Raw genomic sequence first — 22,610 nt, 5'->3', positions numbered from 1 at the left:
GACATCGTCACGTGGCGTGTTTACATTTACAACAAATTAAGAAGGATATAGTTTTGTGGAGACTGGCAACTGCGCAACTGGATGCAATAAAGATAAAATTTTATTGCCCGTGCGATATGGAGGAGCCGCCGTGGGGCAAACGGGATCCATGTGCAAACCCCTGTAATACGACATTTTGCGAATCAAACGAAAACTAGTTCAATTTAAAAATTATATTCAAATTTCATCCACTCGTAGGGTTTTTTTAAACTATAATCATTTATTTTGAAAGAGAGAAAATTGAAAAGGTGGGGTTAAGATGGGAAGTTGGTGTCCCACTGGATCGAAGTCACGATAGCTCAAGTGGTAGAGCAGCGGCGTATTTAGCCGAAGGTCGTGGGTTCGAATCCCGCTCGTGACACTGACTTTTTACCAGAATATAATCGTTTATTTATACAACTATCATTTTCTAAAGGTAATGAGAAAAAGCCTGTAAAAGATTGAAACAGTTTTCTGTATATTATTAATCGCCCTTTCTTTGAATAAATTCATCATCCCTTGAACTCTATAAAAAAATATAAATGAAATAATTCAATTATATAAATAATTTCCTCCGGATTTCATTTCCTTTCTAATGAAGTAGGATTCAAATGTTAGCAAGTGTCAGGATTGGGACAGGCTGCTTTTCGACCCGATTGAAAACATTTTGGAATGTAGTTAACCTGGAAAAATTGCTTTCGCACTTGTTAAAACAAATTATGAAAATTTGAATGTCACAAGGTGGCACACCATTCGACCCATTTGACATCTTTTGCTTTTTGAATTTGGTTAACCTGAAAAAATAACAGCCCCTCTTGCTAAACTCGTATATATTTACATGCAGTTAATTCTCGATTTTTTTTTCAAATTTTTATACCCAATCGATCCAAAATCTATTTGATAATAAGCTGGTTTTTTAAAGGTATCTTCTTCGCCTCAGGTTTTTTTATAAATAACATTTACTCAATTCAAAATGTCGCTATCAATAACTTTTATTTATTGACAATCTTGAACGTCTTTTAAAATTATTTCCATCTTAGATAAAAATTCGAAAGTAATTAATTTGAAATTATTACAGTCAGTTGTTTTCACTTTTTTCTCTCGTTCCTTGAAAAATCCTAAATTGGGACGAAGATCCTTGGTTTTAAGGACCAGGAAATAAACCCGGGATATCGTATCTTATTGAAACAAACAAAAATAGGATCGCAATAAATTAATCACAAGCAATATTTTTTTATAACGATATTTCCATTTCTACAATTTTACACATTAATTTTTACCCTTCGATCATAATTTTTTAAAAGACTTGGTTTTAAAAATTTACTGGTTAAATGCAATAAAAAATTTCATTAAAAGAAAATAGCATCGTCAGGGGTTGCATAGAAGTTCTTACATATCAAGAGCACGGTAGATTGGTTACCGTTGGAGGGATCCTCACCCGATTAAGTGTAGGCCATACGAGGTCGACACATACGCGGGCATTGGACCAAAAGTAAATGTCTGCTCTGTAGAGAAAGGCGTGCTATTATTCAAGGGTGTCATTCCTTGGCTACATATAAAGAGCGTGTAGTAATGCTCCACCCGATATGACCTTGAGCAGTGCAGGGAGTGTTTTTTGGAAAAAAACGGCTGTTTTTTGTATTTAGATATCTCGTTTTGCGAACCCTTTTCGTGTATATTTAAAATCAGTTTATTAGCGTGATTTTTGAAAAGCTGTCGTAATGCCGTTTCGTTAAGATGTGAAGAAAAATTAATAATACGCACAAATCTCAATTCAAATTCTTGTATCGTTCGTTCTCGATGGTCTTTTGGAAGTTTGATCCTTTCTATCCATCCTGATCCGCTCTTTCTTGCTTTACGGCTTGTCGTTAAGCCATATTTAATTTTTAAACACGTAATTTATAACATAAATGATTGATTTAGAGAAAAATCTACTCTACAAGAAATTATCATGGAAAAATGATATATCATAATATAATTACATAAAAATGAAGCAGGATGACGGGCAACAAAGAAAAAAACATGAAATTTTATTTAAGGAATATAAAATTCATTTCGATGGTGACAAAAGCCATCATGATTTACAAGAAAAGAAAATCACTTGTTCTCATTTTGTCCATAGTGGCGTACGATCCTTTTTCGGTTTTCTACCAACCTTGCACTTCTTTTTCGTACTTTAGTAAAACAAAAATCAGAAAGAAGCTCTACGTTATCTTAAATTTCCTTGAAATTTTTTTTAAAAATCTAATTAGTTTCTATTTGGTTTATTAATAAAAATAGAGAGCAATCGATCGTTCGTATCTCGGTGTCTTTCTAATCTAAAACAACACTTGAGTTGTTACATGGTGCAATCTATCATGCTAAAAATGTACACAAGTTAATATTAAAAGCAGTTTGTTATATGTTTTATAAAACTGTTGGGCTGAGAAAATGCGCAAAACAAAGCTTTTCTCATTAAATCGCCTGCAGATTCCAGTCTCCTGCTAGGTAGATTAGGATTTTTTTATTGTTATTTAATTTCGTGTATATTAATTTACCCTGACTGATAAAAAGTTTTACATCTGTTATCATTAAAACGACAAAAACACCTTTTAAAAATGTAGGAGCGTTATAATAAAAAAATGAAATGTAAATAATCAACAATGCTTAAGATGAACCTGATAAGCAGGAACTTTTAATGGAGATAAAGGTCAAGGTATGATTGCTAGGTTGGAAAATGGGGGAAAAAAGGGACATGTTGACCTGGAAACCCTAGAAATTGATGAAATTATCAAATTAAAATTAGGTCTAATTGAAAAACTGGTATAGCAAAGGACAAAGGACCCCTTCTGGAAGACTAGACCTTCAGGACCCCTTCTTAGGACTAGCTTACCTCAGCAAAATGTTCAGTTAAAATTGTGTGCATGAAATGGATTTAAAAAGAGTTAGTTCAACGATGAATAGTTCGATAATTTTGCCAATTTCCATCAAATCCTGCTGATTTGTTGATTCTTTAGACCATATGGGGGGGGGAATTCATGTATGTTTAGGCCCCTAATATTTTAAACGTTTTTTTTTTAATTTTTTATTAATCATCAAAGCTATCTATTAATTAATCATCAAAGGGATCAATTGCTCTATAAGTGTACCAAGTTTAAAGAGTAAAATGTTACGCAGTTAATTTACAGCAGAAGATTTCCGTCGATAGGCTGTAACAAGGCTATCAATAGTTCAAAAGTTGAATAATTTTGACAAATTAATGAAATTTGGTTGCCCGTCCATGGGAAATGGAAGTTGTTATAGATTCCACTAATCAGCAGACTTTGAGACTTTCGTTACTTTCGGTTTTTGTCTGTCCATCCTGACTCATAAGGTTCCGTTTCGTTTTATTTGAACTGGCGAAAACCCTTTCCAAGCAAGTGTCAAATCTCTAAGAAAAATTGGGTGAGCGGAAAATTACCAGCCGACTTGATATAGGCGCGTGACGGCCTGTAACGGGCGCAGTCCCGTTCTGCTCCTTGCCCCGTCAACTCCTTGAGCTCGCGTCAAACTGACTTGACAAAGTTGAACTTCTCATTTACAAAAACGGGTGTCAGGACGATCGAAACCAAAAGAAAAAGCTATGTCGACGACAGATATGAAATCTCAGGCGTCAGGCTTGATCTCCTCCATACCGAAGGCCCTGTACTCTATGTGCATAGGTGATACCGTGGCAGGGAAGGCGTGCGACTTCGATGTCATCGACGCCGTTGAAATGGTATGTCTATCAAACCCCATCCCAAAATGAACCCTTTGATATTTTCATTAATGGCTCCATCAACACAATCTCATCTGACTAACTTAAAAAGTATTTTATCCACAAACCTTGGATAGATCCAGGTTTCAGAAAATCTCCCACACACTTTTCACACTTTCTGGCTAGCTGCCTTTTGTAATATAACAGTAAAACTAAATATAGATTGAGATAGGCCAAACTTTTCTTAGATCAACTGATTTTAATGACTTTAATTGGGGTCAAAATTTGCAAAACCAAGAACTTATCAAGGGTGACAAAGAAAGTTTCACAAGATAAACTTAGATTTATTTAATTAAAGATCGTAATTAATGTAATTAAATTTTTAAATTATTCCTGTACAATGAAAAAATAAATTTAACAAAATTAGTTTTTAATAAAATTATTGGAACATTTATCATCGTTCAAGCTTCACGCCTCTGTTTTGCTCGCCACCGGAGAAACGTCTTTATTTTCGTTCCAAGGATCCTCAGAAAACCGTTAAACCTGAATCGAGAAGCCACCCATAAATTCCGGTTATGTAAAATGATGTTTCATATTTTGTCGTCAAGACAAAAATCTCAAATCTGAACTGGATTTGAACGGAAAAGGTCCGGGCCGGTTTTTAGCTTTTACTTGACAGGACGTCGTTTGTTATTCTCGACGACCACCTAGGACAATTTCTTAATAATTTAATTTAAAGTATTTGTCAAGTTTATTCCGCATGTAGACATCTCACGACCATTTCTGTAAATGGAAAATATTCTTACGTAAATCACAAAATTACATGAAGGGTCTGCAATTTCAATGGGAAAACGAGTTCCCAAGTATCTCCTATATACAAACAGAGAAGAAATCTCTTGAATTTCTGTCGATGTACAAAATACCTATACTTCTCACATATACATCGCCACAAATGGAAATTATATTGTGCCTATATCGCAAACAGACATGACGTTTCTTCGATATCCAGTTTAGTAAAAAAGTATCTTGACATGCCACCTCCACAATTCTATAAATGGATTATTCTCTTGCCTGTATCACAAATACAACATGGCGTTTGTTCAATTTCGGTGGTATATCAAATCTGGTACCCGAGTATCTAGACATCTCACCTTCCCATTTTTGTGAATGGATTATACCCTTGCCTATATCGTAGATAGACATGAAAGCTCTTCAATTTCTGACGTTATGAGTATTGTACCCCAGTTTCTACCAAGTCTCTCATAACCATTTTTGTAAATTGCATATTTTTGTCTATAACGCAAACTGACTGGAAGTCTTTCAAGTTTCAATGGTATAACGAGTTCCAAGTATCTGTAGATCCCGTCATACAAACAGAGAAGAAATCCCTTGACTGTATGTCGTTGAGTCTTGTAGCAAAATACAGCACTTCTCAAATCTCAAATATACATCTCTGTATATGGAAAATACTATTTCCTATATCACAAACAGAAATGAAGTCTCTTGAAATTCTGTTTTTTTATGAGTCTTTTACCCAAATATCTAGACTTTTCATACATACATCTCTGTAAATAGATAATATTATTTTTTATATCACAAATATCTCTTGAATTTATGAGTATTTACCCAAATCTTTAGACTTCTCACGTATATATCTCTGTATATAGAAAATACTCTTTCGTACATCATAAACAGATTTGAAGTTTCTTAAATTCTTATTTTTTATTTTTTAATGAGTTTTTACCGAAATTTCTAATCTCCTCGTACATACATCTGTATATAGATTATATTATTTTTTATATCACAAATATATATATCTCTTGAATTTCTGTTATTTTATGAGTCTTTACTCAAATCTTTAGACTTCTCACGTATACATCTCTGTATATAGAAAATACTCTTTCGTACATCATAAACAGATATGAAGTCTCTTAAATTCTTTTTTTTAATGAGTTTTTACCCAAATTTCTAATCTTCTCGAACATACATCTGTATATAGATAATATTATTTTTTATATCACAAATATCTCTTGAATTTCTGTTATTTTATGAGTATTTACCTAAATCTTTAGGCTTCTCATCTATACATCTCTGTATATAGAAAATACTCTTTCGTACATCATAAACAGATATAAAGTCTCTTAAATTCTTTTTTAAATATTTTTTTAATGAGTTTATTACCCAAATTTCTAATCTTCTCGTACATACATCTGTAAATAGATAATATTATTTTTTATATCACTAATAGATATATTTCTTGAATTTCTGTTATTTTATGAGTCTTTACCCAAATCTTTAGACTTTTCTTTACATCTCTGTATACGGAAAATACTCTTTCTTATATCATATACAGACATGAAGTCTAATCTATTTCCGTAAATTAAAAATTTTAATTAAATTCTATTCTGAAATTGGTTCACGAGTCTGATAGCATAGTATACAGGCGCCAGACAAACCCAAGTTTGTACAAATGGAAAGCACTGGATCAAACAGAAATGAAGTTCTCTTGTATATATGACATTTTGCTAGTAATCCTGTGCACGCCCCCAAGTATCTAAGTTTCTGTAAATAGAAAATATTCTTGCATGGGTACTTACAAATCACGGTTTGTATTATTATTGCTAAATATATTTGGCAAAAAGTATATATTTATATAAACACGGGTAGTATTACGATGTTTTTTTACCTTTGTAAATTAAAATTCTGTGACGATTTTAGATGAGCAGTATCCTATAAAAATTTCCTTTTGGCACCTGTGTTCACACCATTTTGAGAAGAATTGTATAAAAAATGGGAAACTAAAATCCAAACATTCCTTGCTTTTTCGTTTTATAATTCTGGAATTGGACAGGGTTCAAAAATACCCGTACCAAACAAAGAGCTGACCTTTTATATCTACGTCTTTTTTTAATGTGTCTTTTCCTTTTTTTATTAAATTTATTTACTTCTCAAACCCCCTGAAAACAGGAATTTGAGATTTTATACGAGGTTTTCCTTAAATAAAAAAAAACGAAATTACGATCTTATAAAATTCTTATAAAAGAGTGAATCTGATGGTTTAAATAATTCTGCTTTGAATGTACTCTACATGGAATTTGCCTAATTTTTTCTTTTCTCTTTATGTTAAAAATCGACATATCAGAGTGTCAGTTTTCGTTATTGAATAATACCTTTTGTATTTGTAACAGAAATCTGTTCTTTAACAATTACCCTTTTATCTTTCAGCTGAATGATTCTTTTGTTTACACTCTGGCCTTAAAACTGAAGCAGGAACATTGTTCAAATCGTTAACAATTGATGCTAAAGGATCGCCTTTCCATTTTTATTCCCCTGGACTGTCTTCAGTTTCTACAGCTTAAAATTTGAATTTTGAAACGAATCGATAAAACTGATGGAAGACATAAAAACTTTTATTTGTAATCAATCCGACTTCAGTGACAAACGCCTCCGATACCGTGGGGGCCAAACCGACGGGTATTTTCCGGTTCTTCCTCGTCGTCCTTCGACAACGGATAAAGTTTCCTTTCGAAATATTTTCTACGTTCGTGTCTTTGTAAACAGAAAATATTGGGTTGAGAATATAGGACTCTTCATTGACTTAAAAATAATTCTTTTACCCAACTTAATCAATCGCAAACACTTAAAATCACGAGTTTACACACGCTCATTTGCCAGATGTTGGCTGATTATACGATTTATCACTATCTAACCTACTAATACACCTACACATTCACAAACTCCCATATTTACTCACTTGTTTATCTACTTACAATAAAACGTTAAAAAAAGCTCAAACAATATCTGATGAGTATCCATTATATTTAGTGGTCTATTGACCAAATAACTTCTTTCATTTAATTAATCTTTTTACATAGGTTTTGGTTGAAATAAAAAGCTAGCGTCACGATCGGGATTGGAACCCAGGTTCGAGCCGAAGGTCGTGGGTTCGAATCCCGCTCGTGACGCAAGCTTTTTATTTCAACCAAGACCTAACGTAAAAAGATTAATTGATGAATATCTTGCTGTTTAAAATAGTTAAGACTTATCGCTATCCTATAAAGTTAGAAATGGTTCTTGGGAAGTCGGACAAAAATAAGGTTTAATCTGTTGGAAAAACATCCCCCAAAAAATATGGGAATATAAGTTAAACTCACCCTATATATATGCATATGATATATATTAATTTAATTTGTTTAAAACTCACTAATTTCGTGGTCCGCTTGACCAATTAATATATTACAATTAATTAAGGTTTTTAGTTGAGATAAAAAAATCAATGGCACGAGCGGGATTCGAACCCACGTTCTTCGGCTTGGTCGCCGCTGCTCTACCACTTGAGCTATCGTGACCTCGATCCACTCGGACACCAACCTCCCATCTCAACCACACATTTTTTTAATTTCCCTCCTTTTTGCTATTTTTCAAATGTGTAATCAGGATTCGATTCTCGGCGACAAATAAAATGGCCACAGAGCGCTTTAGTGAATTATACTTCATTTTAATTAATTAAATTCACTAATTTCGTGGTCCGCTTGACCAATTAATATATTACAATTAATTAAGGTTTTTATTTGAGATGAAAAGGTCACGATAGCTCAAGTGGTAGAGCAGCGGCGTATCTAACCGAAGATCATGGGTTCGAATCCCGCTCGTGCCATTGATTTTTTTATCTCAACTAAAAACTTAATTATTTGTTTAAAACATTAAATACATATATTTAAAAAAAAATATATATTTTTTTTAAATTAGTTTGCTAGATTAAACTTATTGCATTATTCACGTCAAAATGAGATGTACATAGTTTCCTTGTAAATATATGAAGTTTTCCTTAAAAATCACTCGAGAATAGCATATTTAATTATTTGTTAAAGATAGTGATAGTTGAAAAATGCCAAAAAGGAGAGAAAATTCGAAAGGTTGGGTTGAGATGGGAAGTTAGTGTCCGATTGGATCCAAAGTCACGATAGTTCAAGTGGTAGAGCAGCGGGGTATTGAGCGGAAGGTCGTGGGTTCGAATCCCGCTCGTTACACTAACTTTTTTATCTTAATCAATACGTTACATAAAGATTAATTATTTGAAAGATGTTATTTGGTCAATCGGACCACGAAATCCGATGTATTTAATAAGTTAAATGAAGTACATTTCACTAAAGCTCTCCGTCGCCATTTCGTTTGTCGCCGAGAATCAAATAGATTACACGACATTTGAAAAATGGCAAAAAGGAGGGAAATTAAAAAAAGTGGGGTGGGGATGGGAGGTTGGTGTCCGAGTGGATCGAAGTCACGATAGTTCAAGTGGTAGAGTAACGGCGTATTAAGCCGAAGGTCCTGGGTTCGAATCTCGCTCGTGGCACTGACTTTTTTATCTCAACCAATCCCTTACATAAAGATTAATTAATTACAATTAAACGTTCACGTTCTCACTAATTTACTAATTTAATACCTCACTCATTCACAAACTCACATATTTATTCACGTAATGTTATTCTTACCTACAAATAGTTCACCTAATTTAATCATTCATTTATTTGCTTAATCATTAATCGTACATCTCGTTTAATTGCTGAATTGTATAGTTTCTTATTTGTACATTCATTAACATAGTTCTTGAATTTAGGAACTTTCGTACATCCTATCTCGTACACTCTGCTCGAATTAAAAACTTTACATAAATATAAATAAAATTATATTTAGGCATTTACTAAATCATTGTATTATCATTTTATCAGTGGTATTTGATCGGCAGAGCTTAGTTAAGTGTAAATATAGAGCTCTGAACAAACTGATGGCTAATGTTGGCTAATGTTTATGTTGATTTTTTTTTTCTTCCTTAAATAGAAACCAATTGCGCCATAGCGGTGTGAAATGACTAACATTGCTATATTTATTATTATAGCTATTAGTCTCTTTGTAATCAATCAGATTTAAAATAAATCATTATTACACTTGCAACGCTTTTAGAAAATATCTTTCGGAAAAATCGATTTTTTCCAGTCCCCGGCGAGTTTTGCGCAGTTTAAACCTGTTGGAAGATCTAAAAATAAAACATTGAAACGCAGATTAAACGGCCACACTGGCCGTAGAAAAAAGGATATCCTGCCTTTTTATTTAACAATTCGATTCGTCCTTAATTGTCGCTTGTCGATTTAAATCTGGCTGTGAAAACTACGTCACGCCTTTCTGCTCCTCGTTGACAAGACGAAAATAGTAAAATATGGCGTGTTCAAAATAAATTGTTCGGAAGGTCGAGTAATCTCTACCTGTGATCAAGATTTGAATTATGTCGTTATAAATTCATTAAAAACGTAAGAAAAATAGATGAGAGTCGAGAAGGATATTATAAAAGCATTATAAAAAAAGAAGACTGCCTTTTCATATGAAAAGTACAATATTAAAAAACACGGTGTTAAAGAAATACTTTTTTATAACACATTTATACATTTTATTTTAGCAACATACCTTATGATTTATATGATATATCAATCACAAATTATAACAAATCTAATCTTTTTCAACTTTTGAACGCAATGAAATTAGTAAGATTCTTTACAAACACCGAATCCAAATCTTGCGCCGGTTTTTCTTAAGATACTAAATCCGCTCGACCGGAACGTCTTGAAGTTTTGCAGTTCTCATTCCATTGTTGCGGGACAATTTTTCTATTTTAAATTTAATTATATTTATTGTAATAATTTTTTTACTTTATTTTTTTTCCTCTACAACTGTATTACAGTGGAAAGCCGTTTTATCCGGACCCGTTTGTTAAAATATTTTTATAAATTATTTGTAGATCGTGAGATGCGGTCTGGTATTGTAGTGTACAGTGATATAGCATCATGATCTCCAAATAATCATTAATTAACGGTCACTAAACACACATTTTGTATAAATTTTTCATAATTCTCAGTGTATGTATATTAATTTTTTAAAATTCACAATTCAACTATGGGACCTTTAAATTCGTCGTTCGAAATTCGTAAAGGCCACCAAATCGCCCTTCCACTAGTCACACGATCGAAGAGGCCGACAGACACGTTTTTGTTTAAAAAATAAAATAAAATGAAATAAAAAATAATAAAATAAAAAAGGTGCATACTATTTTAAAAGACAAGAAATTGTTGTGTCGTATTGTTCGTACGTTGGCTTCCATTGAAAACGATTTTTTTATTACGTATATTTTTATTAGGTATTTTTTACGTATAAATTTTACACATGTCCGCACTTAAACAAGAAGAAATAAAAACTGTCTATTACTTTTAATCTAACATGATATATGAATAAAAGTGTTCACTTTCGTATGTTTGTTTTTTCCGATTTTATGACACGATACTAATAAAATTACAACTTTTCGGATTATCTGGACTTTCGTTCATCCGGACAAGTCCCGGTCCCTTCAAGTCCGGATAAACAGATTTCTACTGTATATATAACCAGTAGATTGGTTTTCAATTTGTGATGGTTACATTACGGTCGTTATAGAAAAAGCTACCCATTGCGACCTGAATTAATAATATAATATTAATTATATAAAAGGGCCATTATCCATATTATTTTCAGTCGCCTACTACGTGGTAATTTTGGTCAGTGGAATAATCGTATTTTTTTAATAGTATGATCTCGTAATTTACTGTAAAAACGTTTGTAATATCGATGAATGAAAAATCATGAAAAATCTTTGTGAAGTGCGTCGCACGTTTACATAAGATAGGGTAGAAACAATTAGTCGTTTTGATTGAAAACTTTGTAATCTTCGAAGATCGGAATATTCGGCCGATCCATAAACTGGGCACCTGTACATCAAAATCGATTTGAGTAGGAATATATAGAAAGTTTGGATTGGTAAGTAGGTAATAAAACATTTTCAATCTTTTTGTTTTAATCGTGTATGCAGATTCCATGTTAGTTTTCTATGAAATGTAAGTCCTAAAATGTTAACTCTGTCGGATCGAGGACCACGTTCGTTCTATTGTAATAAATTTATATAATCATATTAAAAAGGAATATAATTCGGAAAGCTTGAAACCTAAATTTGTTTATAACCTAAATTCTTTGTACACATTTTATTTCTCAACATAATATCAACCTTCGATCAAAATTTAAATTAGGTCGTTATAAACCCATTAAAAACGTAATGTTAAAAACAGGCGAAAGTCGAGAAAGGATATTATAAAGACATTATGAAAAATAAGTCTGCCTTCTCGTATGAAAAATACAATATAAACATCAAAAAGCTGGATGCTATAGAGATCCTTTTTGTAACACATTTTTACTTTTTCTTTGAGCAATATACCTTTTAATATATATGCATATAATATATAAATAAGATAAATTATTATTATATATATAAACTTTTTGAACTTTTGAATGCAATAATGAAATTCTCTACAAACCCCGAATGCGTCTTGCGCTGTGTATTCTTCGGATGCTAAATCCGCTCGACCGGAACGTCTTGAAGGTTTGCCTAGTTCCCATTTAATGCTTACAAGTCGCAGGACAATTTTTCAATTTTAAATTTAATTACGTGTATTGTAATAAATTTAAATTATCATATTAAAAAAGAATAAAATTCAGGAAGCCTGAGTCCTAAATTTGTTTATAACTGAAATACATTTTTACACATTTTATTTCAACATTAGTCTGACAATTTAGATATTAAAAATAATATGTCAGTCGAATTTGGCACGTTCAATCACTTCGTTTACTTTTTTATTTAAATCAGACTGTTCTTGATGATAGTGATTTTGAATTTTTTTTTTAATATACTTTTTCAATGTTTGGGTTCGGTTTCGCCACAATGCATTTGCCAATACATCAGTAACCCTTACCAAACTTTTTGTTTCGTTCCCTCGCAAATTCTCAAAGAATTAAAAAAAAGTTTCAATTTTCTTCAGGATTTAGTAAAAATGGAAAGGAAGTTATGAAATGTCTAAAACATAATTCGCATATTAAGTGAAAGGAAAACAAAAGGAGTGAAATCAAGCTCGAGAAAAGTAATTATAGGTAATATAAACATAATGGCATAGAGAGATTGGCTGGCAAAATCGTAAGTTGATTAAAGTTGTTAATGATTATTATTTGATAATCCTATGGGGAATCATTTTAGACGACATTACACTAAAAATAATGATATGATATATTTTTATAAAACAGGTTATTTTTAATTCGGACTTTTGAATACGGCAGTTGTTATTTATCTCAATATACTAAAAGGATAATAAATTATTCTTTATTTGGCTTTCTTTATATTTATTAGGCGTAGGTGATTTAATTTTATAATTTATCATTCATAACATTGTGCGCATAATTCCACTCACGTTAAAATAGTGAAAGCTCGCTTTTTTTAATGGTTCATAATTATTTTTTTAATTAATGCTCCTCTGACAAGATTAACAATTACCAGGCGTGTACATTTGTCCGCGTGAATCATCATCCTGACCAGTCTTCGTCAAAATAAAAATTGCGCAATGATTAGTTTGTTTAGTCTGTTGAAAATTTACTTTTCCTAGCGAGAGCCGAACTTGAAGTCGCTAAATACCTTCCTCACTCAATACTCTAATCATTAAAAGACTCGACTTCTCATTCTTTCAATCGCTGACTTACACTCGATCACATTCACTAAACATCAGTGAATAATTGAAAAACTCATTCATTGACGCGCTAACTCATTTGGGAACAGCTTCATTCGCTCACTTAAACGTTTGTCATTGACAATCGTAACTCCTTCATTCCCTAAGATAATTTAATTTAATTTTTCTAATTTACTCACTAAGTCATTCACAACTTACTCGTTCACTTTCTACCTAGCTTGTTCTCGCACCCTTGTTCCTTACTTAATTTACTCGTTCTTTCGCTCATTCACTCTAGGTATCAGACTAACACTGCTCACTAAGCATTTATAACATTTATTTGATTTACATAAATCACAAACATTAGCACAATGAAAAAATTCTTCTGCATATGTGATTTGATACTCATAATTTCTCATTCACACATTGATTCATTCACAACCTTATTCGATCACGGGCTCAATAATTTGGTCATTCACAAACCTACACATTCCATATGTCAATCCCTCCTCTACCTTACTCTGTTTCTCAATTGTTTACTTAACGATAACCACACTTGCTTTTTAATTGTGAGGAGTGGAGTACTTAACTCACTCTTTTGTTCATCCACTAGAACTCTTATAACACTGCTCCCTCATTCATACAATGCGCACATATAAATGTATTGAATTGTCAAAATATAAACTATCGACTCTTAATTTTACATTCACTGGTTGATTCGTTAAGTCATTCACAAACCTACTCCTTCACTCATTATCTCATTTGCTTACTTATTTAATGAACCAAATACCAATTCCCATACTTGCTTCTTACTTACTTAACTCACTCATTCACACATGTTCTCTGAGTAACACTGCTCACTTACTTCACACTTACACACGCACTTTATTGAAATAAACCGCACACATTTGAATTACAAACGCAAACTTCTTCTGCTTACTTGACAATACCACATTGTCAAAATATTAAATATTGAAAACTATAAAATATTAAAAATTAATTTCACATTCGCCAGGTCACTTATAATCTTACCCGTTCGCCGGCTCAATAATTTGGTCATTCACAAATCAATGCATTCACTCACTACTTTACTCTTTTTCTCAATTATTTACTGACTTTTGCCCATATGCTCCTTATTTACTTAACTTATTCTTTTGCTTATTCACATTTAGAACTCTCAGTAACACTGCTCACCCGTATAACTCATTCAATGTGATCTTTGCAGAGTGAACACAATTTCTAGTGTATACTTGATGTACAGCTTTGTCAAAATATAAAGTACACTAAAGAAAGAAAAACCAATTGAGAGAAAATTAAGTGAACAGGTTTAACTACCCAATTTTAGGTTGTACCAAAATGATCAAAATAAATAGTGCGTTCTGAAAGCATTTCAAAAATAACTGCTTTTTTATGGAAGAGAAACCTTTAAATTGAAATTCAAGAATATTTACATAATATAATTTAAAATTTGATCTTATGGGAAATAAAGCCACTACGTAATTTTCTTCAATAAATTTACACCAAATAAGAAGAAAAATTGGTGGCTTTTTTAACCAAAAAACTTTTCCATCTTAAATGTTTTTGAAAACAGAAATACTCTCTTGAAGTCGCATTAGTGTGATCGTTGATCTATTGGTGTCCGTTTTTACACTGATGACGCAAGCGTCATTTACGCAATTAGAAACGTCGTTTAACTTGCATTCCAGACGAAATTGAAATTCCCTTGGTGTAACTCATCAACAACAATTGGTGGACAAATAATTGGTCTAGGAATCATTATGGAAGATACATGAAATTTAAAAAAAAAGAAAGCATTTTCCCTTATCGAATTACCTTTGAAATATATAAAGAAACAACGTCATTCTTTTTAAAACGGCATCTTTAATCAAGTCAATTCAGAATTACATATTTGCATTAGTCATGTTTTAACGCTGTTAAGCCGATTATCGTCTGGGAGATAATTATAGACCGGTGATTCACGAAAAATAAATAGATTAATTTATTTTTACATCAAATGATTTTTGAAATTTATTTAAGGGAGAAAAACAACAATACATCAATATAATAAGGTCCTTGTTAATTTTTAAACGACGTTTTTCTCTTTTTTTAATTGAACGCTTAATAACAATTACATGTGAATTATAAAAACTAACAAAATTCAGCATTAACACAGCTAAATAATTAATGAATCTGAATGAATAAGTAGGTTTTTGTTTATTTCGGTCAAAAGCTCCGTGCTCTTCCGCACGAAACAAAGAAAAATACTTTTAAAGCCGTTTCCTGCCAAACACAATAACACGTCGGGCGCATAGAAAATTCTATCTGTACAAAAATATTTTCGCAGAGATTAACAAATATGCCGTTCCTGCTGTAAAAGTGCAACAAGAAAAAAAACACGATAACATCAATCATGAAACAAAAGACAATTACACAATTAAAAACATATTTATAAGCCTTGTAAGCCTTACCGGTATTCTGAAAAAAAAAACTGATCAAAGGTTTTAAAAACACCGATTACACCGGTTTTTTGGGTTTGTTTTACTTAAGAAAAATTTTCCACGAGATAAGTCACTTTTTAATTTCGCAGAATGTGATAATTAAGACACACTCTTGATCAAACGTATTTATAATTTGACATTCTTCGTTAGGTCAAGTGGCAAAAGGAAAATCAATATTCGAAAAAAAATGACATTGACTCGCTCAATGAAAACTATTTGAAACACACATTCTCACCTGAGAAACAACCCCAACGTTTTGTAACTTGCTTTTCTGTAAATTAACAATCTCTCTCTCTCTCTCTCTCTCTCTTCTCTCTCTCTCTCTCTCTCTCTCTTCTCTCTCTCTCTCTCTCTCTCTCTNAACCCCTCCCCCCTCTCTCCCTCATACTCTTTCTCTTTCTTACTTTCACTCACACACGCACTCTTCAAAAATAACAACTTACATACATATTTTTCCTTACCCGAAATTACAATAACTTGTTACAGGAGTACACACACACGGCGCGCACGTACGTCCGCCCGCCCACACACACACACACACAGACACACACAAACATACCTTCTCACGAGAAAAAGATCTAAACATAACTTGTTCAGTAAACAGACTTGTTTTTGCTGGTATGCATTTACAAAATTATATGAAAAATTTTCCAGTGTTTGCTATTAGTGTCATTTAGAAATAGTGTTAAATTAACAGTTGAGCCTCTTCGAGCACTTTCACCGATGTCGTCTGTTTGTTTTTGTCGCTAGTCATTTGCGCAATAAGGCTTTCCTAGATAATAACTGGAGTATATTAATATAATCCTTCTTCCTATATCTTTAGAGAGGAAAAGGAAAACAAATATGGTTTACATTTTCTACATGAAGGGGATGTACTTAATTTTATTATTCATCGCACGTATTTATGTGTCAAAGCGGAAACAACCTCCTTTCGAGGACACGTTGGAGCCAGGCCAACTGCATCTCTCGGGCTTTCGCGGACAACCCTTGGAAAATCAGGGACCCGACGGCAAAGAGGCAAAAACCGAGAAGCTTTCCCCAGAAAACAGATTGTTAAGCTATTGACCAAGCAAGCTTAAAACGTGTTTCGAAATTTCTCTTAATAGACGAATTTCTAGAATATCGGTTCGTTTCTCGTTGCCACATTGAAAGTCCGAAATTCTTATAAAATTTCACTCCCTTCGATCCATTACCTGAAACGTTTCGTTGGTCGGAATGCTATTAAAATACTTCCAATCGAACATCGCGCTTTCGGCTTGTCATGGCAAAGTTAAAATTAAATTCCATTTCACTTCCTCATCCTCAATCGTTATAAAAAAATGTAAAAAGCACTAGGAAAACTATATCCAATCATATTTTTATTTTATTTCCTCTGTTCTATCTAACTCGGCCGTTTAAGCCAATATATCTGAGGAATTTTAAAAGTGCAAGCCATAGTAACACGATTAAGCCCAGATTTTTTTTCTGCGTCTTCTCATCTTGAAAACATCTTCCTTATTTGGCAGTGTAGAACAAATCTGGGCTTAGCCTGTGTTGTAACTTTAATCGACCAACTTCGATAAGCCAGTAAGTTTTCTAGAGCAAGCAAAATTTCGCAAAAACCTGTAACAAAACATAAACTTTCAATATTCAGAACATATTTTCCCGCAACTATATTACAAGTTGCAATAAATTTTTACAATAAACTTACATAAAACTGTATTTTTTAACAACTTTTAATGTAATCCTTTCTTTGTTTACTCTTTTGAAAGTATTGCGCATCTGTTTTCTTGCCGAATATTTATCGAATTGACTGACCCACAAATTGAACCTTTGGCTTAATGAAAGCTGATTAAATAATTACAGCATGCATGTTTTGCTTGATAACAATAAACCGGCGAGACTATTGATTTATCTGTTTTAATGTTGATCAAATTATTCACGGATAAATAATGATCAAGGAAAATTCCCGGACCGCAGACAACATTATTCGTCCAATTCCAATTTATTAGTTATTTTCACAACAGTTTCGGGCTTGATTCAATTTGTGACTCATAGGGTCAAAACGTGGTTCTGCATTAATATCTAAGGTGTTCCTGTTTCCATTTCTGCCAATTTTCAATTAAATCCTTGCGAAAGATCAGCAGCCCGGACGTCTCATCGCTGTTCAGAAATTGATGGTTCTGCACTATTCTCTTTCACATCTGATCAGAAAGATTGATTAACTTTTAGTCTTTAGATAGCTAACATTTTTTAGTGATGATTATCCCAAATAGAACCGAAACTAATTTTCTTTATCTGGAAAACATGGACCAAACTGAACAACCCTTGATCAAAAATAAAAACTACAAAACGAATTGTTCTTTTATCTAAAATAAATTCTTAACTATCTATTCTCTTATTTGAAAACAAAAGTTGTTAATTAACTATTCTTCTATTTGGAAAGTATAGCCCAAAAGAAAAACTCCTGACAGTAAAAAATTCCAAAGCTGTGCTAGTCCTGAAAAAAGTTTTCATCCAAAAACGAAATTTTGAATGAAGGGTTTTTTCCCAAAATAAATTCTTAAGAACCATATTTGAAAAATATACTAAAAAACAACAAAACCGCTCCCAAATTGTGTCAATCCTGAAAGAAACTGGCTCTATCAATTTAAAAAATTAAATAAACTGTTCCTTTATACAAAATAATTATCTAATCTTTTATTGGAAACCAAAAATAAAACAAAAGAAACAATTCTTAACAAAAAAAAAAAAAAAATACTGCGTCCTGAAAAAAAACATTCTTACCGAAAAACGAAAGTTTAAACTGTTCTTTTATCCAAAATAAATTTCTAAATATTTTGTAATTTGTGTTATAATTTTAAAAAACAGTTAAAAAAACATCAAAACAGCATCTCCAAAATTGTGTCAGTACTGAAAGAAACTGTTTCGTCAATTAAAAAAAATTAAATGAACTGTTCTTTTATCTCAAATAAGTTCTTAATTAATTATTCTTTTAATTTAAAAAATGGAACAAAAAAAGCAATTCTTGACAACAAGAAAAAATCCAATATTGTGTCAATCCGCAAAGAAACATTTTTTATCCAAAAGCAAAACTTCTAAATGAACTATAGTTCCATAAAAAATAAATTCGTAAGTTTTATATTCGTCTAATTTTATTGGGAAAAATAGACCAAAAGAAACAAAAAAAAACTGTGTCAATCCTGAAACTGTTTTTGTAAAAAAAAAATGAAAAAATTACGCTTCTTTCATCTAATATAAGTAGCTGAAAACTAACTAACTAAACTAACTATTCTGTTGTTTGAAAACAAAGTAAACCAAAAAAAGATTCTTGTCATCAACAAATTCAAAACTGCTTGAAATTCAAATCATGAAAGAAACATTTCTTCTAGAAAAAAACTTCTAAACACAATGTTCTTTAATCCAAAATGAATTCGTAACCGTTTTCTTGTTTGGTAAAAATAGACTCCAAGAAGGATTAAGGACAAAACAACCTACAAAACTGTCAATCATGAAAAAAAAACATCTTTTGTTCACAAACAAAACTTCTAAACGAACTGTTCTTTATCTATAATATTTTCTTAACTTCTATTTTCTCATTTGGACAAAATGCCAAACGAAAACATAATACCAATTTTTACTGAAATGCTCTTTGATTCAAAATAAATTCTTAACTATTCTCTTATTTGGAAAAAATAGACTGGCAAAATAGCCTTAAAAAAACTTCAAAACCAAACGAATTATGAAATAACATTTCTTATCTGAATACAACACTTGTAAACGAACTTTTTTTTTATTCAAAATAAATTCTTAACTATTATCTTATTTGGAAAACAGACCCACAAAACCGACTCGTTACGCCAAAAAAATTCAAACTGCGTCAATTAAGATAAACATTTCTTGATCAAAATCTAAAGTTGTAAACTAACTGTTCTTTTATGCAAAACAAATTCTTAACTAGTAATTCTCTTATTTGGAAAAAATGCAAAAAGAAAGCTCCAAAACTATGCCCACCAGAAACAGTTATTTTACAAAAATAAAACCTTTTAAACGAAATGTTCTTTTATTCCAAAATAGGACATAATTATATTATTCCCAGGAAAACATTAAACTTTCTGTTATCCCATAAAATTTCTAAAGCTTTTACATAATGAATTAGACCCTAATTAAACATACCTTGGCAAGAAACCCCCCAACATATTAAAAAAAAATTTCTCAATTTTAGTGGAGAATATCACCATTGTTTATTCCAATCGAAACCGAATTTTTGATGGTAGTATCTCAATACTATATTGAGGTATCTCTAAATTCTAGGATACCTCGCCATCGACTGTCACAAATATGTTTGGCAGACGGTCCCTCGTGTTTACCTTGTATGCAAATCGAGACCCTCTTCCCTGCCGTATCCATTAGGGCCAATTAGTTATGGCCAGTTTCTAAAAATACAACTACGATCCGAGAAACGCCGAAACTGAAACTAGGCTAACAGCTGATCCTGCCGGCCTTCCTTCTCTCCTGCGAGGACTTAGCACCTGCCCTGGGGGGACCCTGCGCGGAAGTTATCAATCTCCATCGGTAAAATGGTTTGACCCGTTGTTTTTCGCTCTTTTCGATTAGTCTACTGACGTGGAAATGTTTTGGAAGAATTTCCTCGCAACACTTAACTGAGCCTTCCTGAATGTCGCTCTCTTCAATACATTTGTGACGTAAATACGTTAAAAGCTCGACGTGAAAGCCGAGGCAAACCCTCTTACGTCATAGGACTATGAACTCTTGTCCTCAAAGGATTTTATTTTCAACTGACAAGACTGTTATGCGTGCTTCTCAGGTTTCCATAACAACTTATGGAAAATTCTCCACATCTCCTTAAAACAACAAAATTCCTAACCAAACATTTTTTTAATGTCTTCTAAACTACTAACTTTAATGTCTTCTTAATCTTAACAAAAAACAGCTAACCAAACTATAATTCCATTTTAAAAAAAAGGTTTACTAACCAAGTTCACCTGTCGCCTAACGACAACAAAAACTTCTGAAATAATGTTTTCTCTAAAATAAAAATAAGCTCACTCTTCTCCACATCAACATAAAACAACAAAATTTCTAACCAAACCTTTTTTCAATGTTTAGAAGACATTGAAAAAAGGTTTGGTTAGGAATTTTGTTGTTTTATGTTGATGTGGAGAAGAGTGAGCTAAACTAACAACTTCTAACTATTTCTAAACTTCTAACTTTAATGTCTTCTTAAATCCTAACAAAAAACAGCTAATCAAACTGTTCTTCCATTAAAAAAAAGTTTTCTAAACCAAGTCCACCTATCCCCTAACGACAACAAAAAAATTTGAAATTTTTTTGTAAAATAAAAATAAGCTCACTCATCTCCACATCTCCTTAAAACAACAAAATTCCTAACCAAACTTTTTTTAATGTCTTCTAAACTACTAACTTTAATGTCTTCTTAATCTTAACAAAAAACAGCTAACCAAACTATAATTCCATTTAAAAAAAAAAAAGGTTTACTAACCAAGTTCACCTGTCGCCTAACGACAACAAAAACTTCTGAAATAATGTTTTCTCTAAAATAAAAACAAGTCCACTTATCCCCACATCCCAATAAAGCAACAAAATTCCTAACCAAACATTTTTTTAATGTCCTCTAAACTTCTAACTTTAATATTAAAAAGCTTAAATCCTAACAAAAAACAGCCAACCAAATTGTTCTTCCGTAAAAAAAAGTTTTCTGAACCAAGTCCACCTATCCCCTATCGACAACAAAAACTTCTGAAATGTTTTCTCAAAAATAAAAATAAGCTCACTCTTCTCCACATCTCCATAAAACAACAAAATTCCTAACCAAACCTTTTTCAATGAATTATCAACAAAAAATCTTCTATTATAATGGTTCTTCTAAATTAAAAAACATTTTTAAACCAAGTTCACTCATCCCCTAGCAACAAAAATATCCAAACTATTCTTCTTTTTTTGTATGTTCTAAACAGCAAACTAACGACTAACAAAAGCCCTCTAAACTAAGTTCTAAGTTCACTCATACCCTATCAAATAAACAGTTCTATCCACAATGTTCTTTTATTTGAACAATAAAACCCTTCTAAACCATGTTAATTTTCCTCTAATAAAGCCGAACAAAAACTTCTTAGCAAATGATTTTGCTAACTGCCTACCTTCATAAAAACAGATTTGTAAACAAAAAGTTTTCAATATTTAATTAAATATCGGGTTGTCCGGAAAATAATGCAGGATTTTAAGTTTTCATTAAAAAAAATCTATATAAAATATTCTGTTTACGTTTACAGGATTACTCATTNGTATGGGAAATTATTTTGATTAAAGAACATTGCTTTAAAGTAACTAGTTTCTTTTTTTTTGTTTAATACCAAAATCCTGCATTATTTTCCGGACAACCCAATAATTATATGATTATTGATTCGCTTAGAATAACAAGTCAAAACGAGCTCATTTCAGATTTTCGTCATTTTTAAAGAAACTATTTTCCCTAAAAATCGTTCACTAATTTTATTTTAGATGGACGAACCCAAATTCTTTAGATAAAATATACATTCCACGTTTATAAAGAAATCTAATGTGAAAGCTGCTAATTGTTTTTTAATTTCCATTAGGGAACTTTTTGACAACGTATGAATCGCTGCAAATCACCCAACTTTAGAGATATATAAAAATAGTTATGTACATCTAAATCCACAGTAAAAAACCTCATTAAATAAGTATGAAATGAAGAGAAAATCCAAAGTTTACCATTGAATGTGAAAAACGCTAGACCAGTGCAACATTTTCAATCTCAAGACCACAGAGCAG

At 31.9% G+C, this 22,610-nt stretch overlaps 1 protein-coding gene across 14 annotated transcripts in view; it reads left to right on the top strand.

Annotated features, from left to right (window-relative positions):
- LOC106663561 (TLD domain-containing protein 2) overlaps window positions 1-22,610 on the top strand; it is a 357,519-nt gene that overhangs the window by 282,593 nt on the left and 52,316 nt on the right. Inside the window, exon 1 of one of the 14 annotated variants that reach the window (XM_014388474.2) lies at window positions 3,497-3,754. The exons of the other annotated variants lie outside the window; for them this stretch is intronic. Coding sequence (XP_014243960.1) covers window positions 3,620-3,754 — 135 coding nt within the window. The 5' untranslated portion in view covers window positions 3,497-3,619. Of the gene's footprint in view, window positions 1-3,496; window positions 3,755-22,610 lie in introns of those variants that run through there. 14 annotated transcript variants of the gene reach the window in all.

Source organism: Cimex lectularius, unplaced genomic scaffold (genome assembly GCF_000648675.2).
Source record: "Cimex lectularius strain Harlan isolate CLEC.00 unplaced genomic scaffold, Clec_2.1 scaffold100, whole genome shotgun sequence".
NCBI classification, from domain to species: domain Eukaryota; kingdom Metazoa; phylum Arthropoda; class Insecta; order Hemiptera; family Cimicidae; genus Cimex; species Cimex lectularius.
The sequence above is the reverse complement of the archived record's forward strand: the minus strand, read 5'-3'. Positions and strand labels throughout refer to the sequence as shown.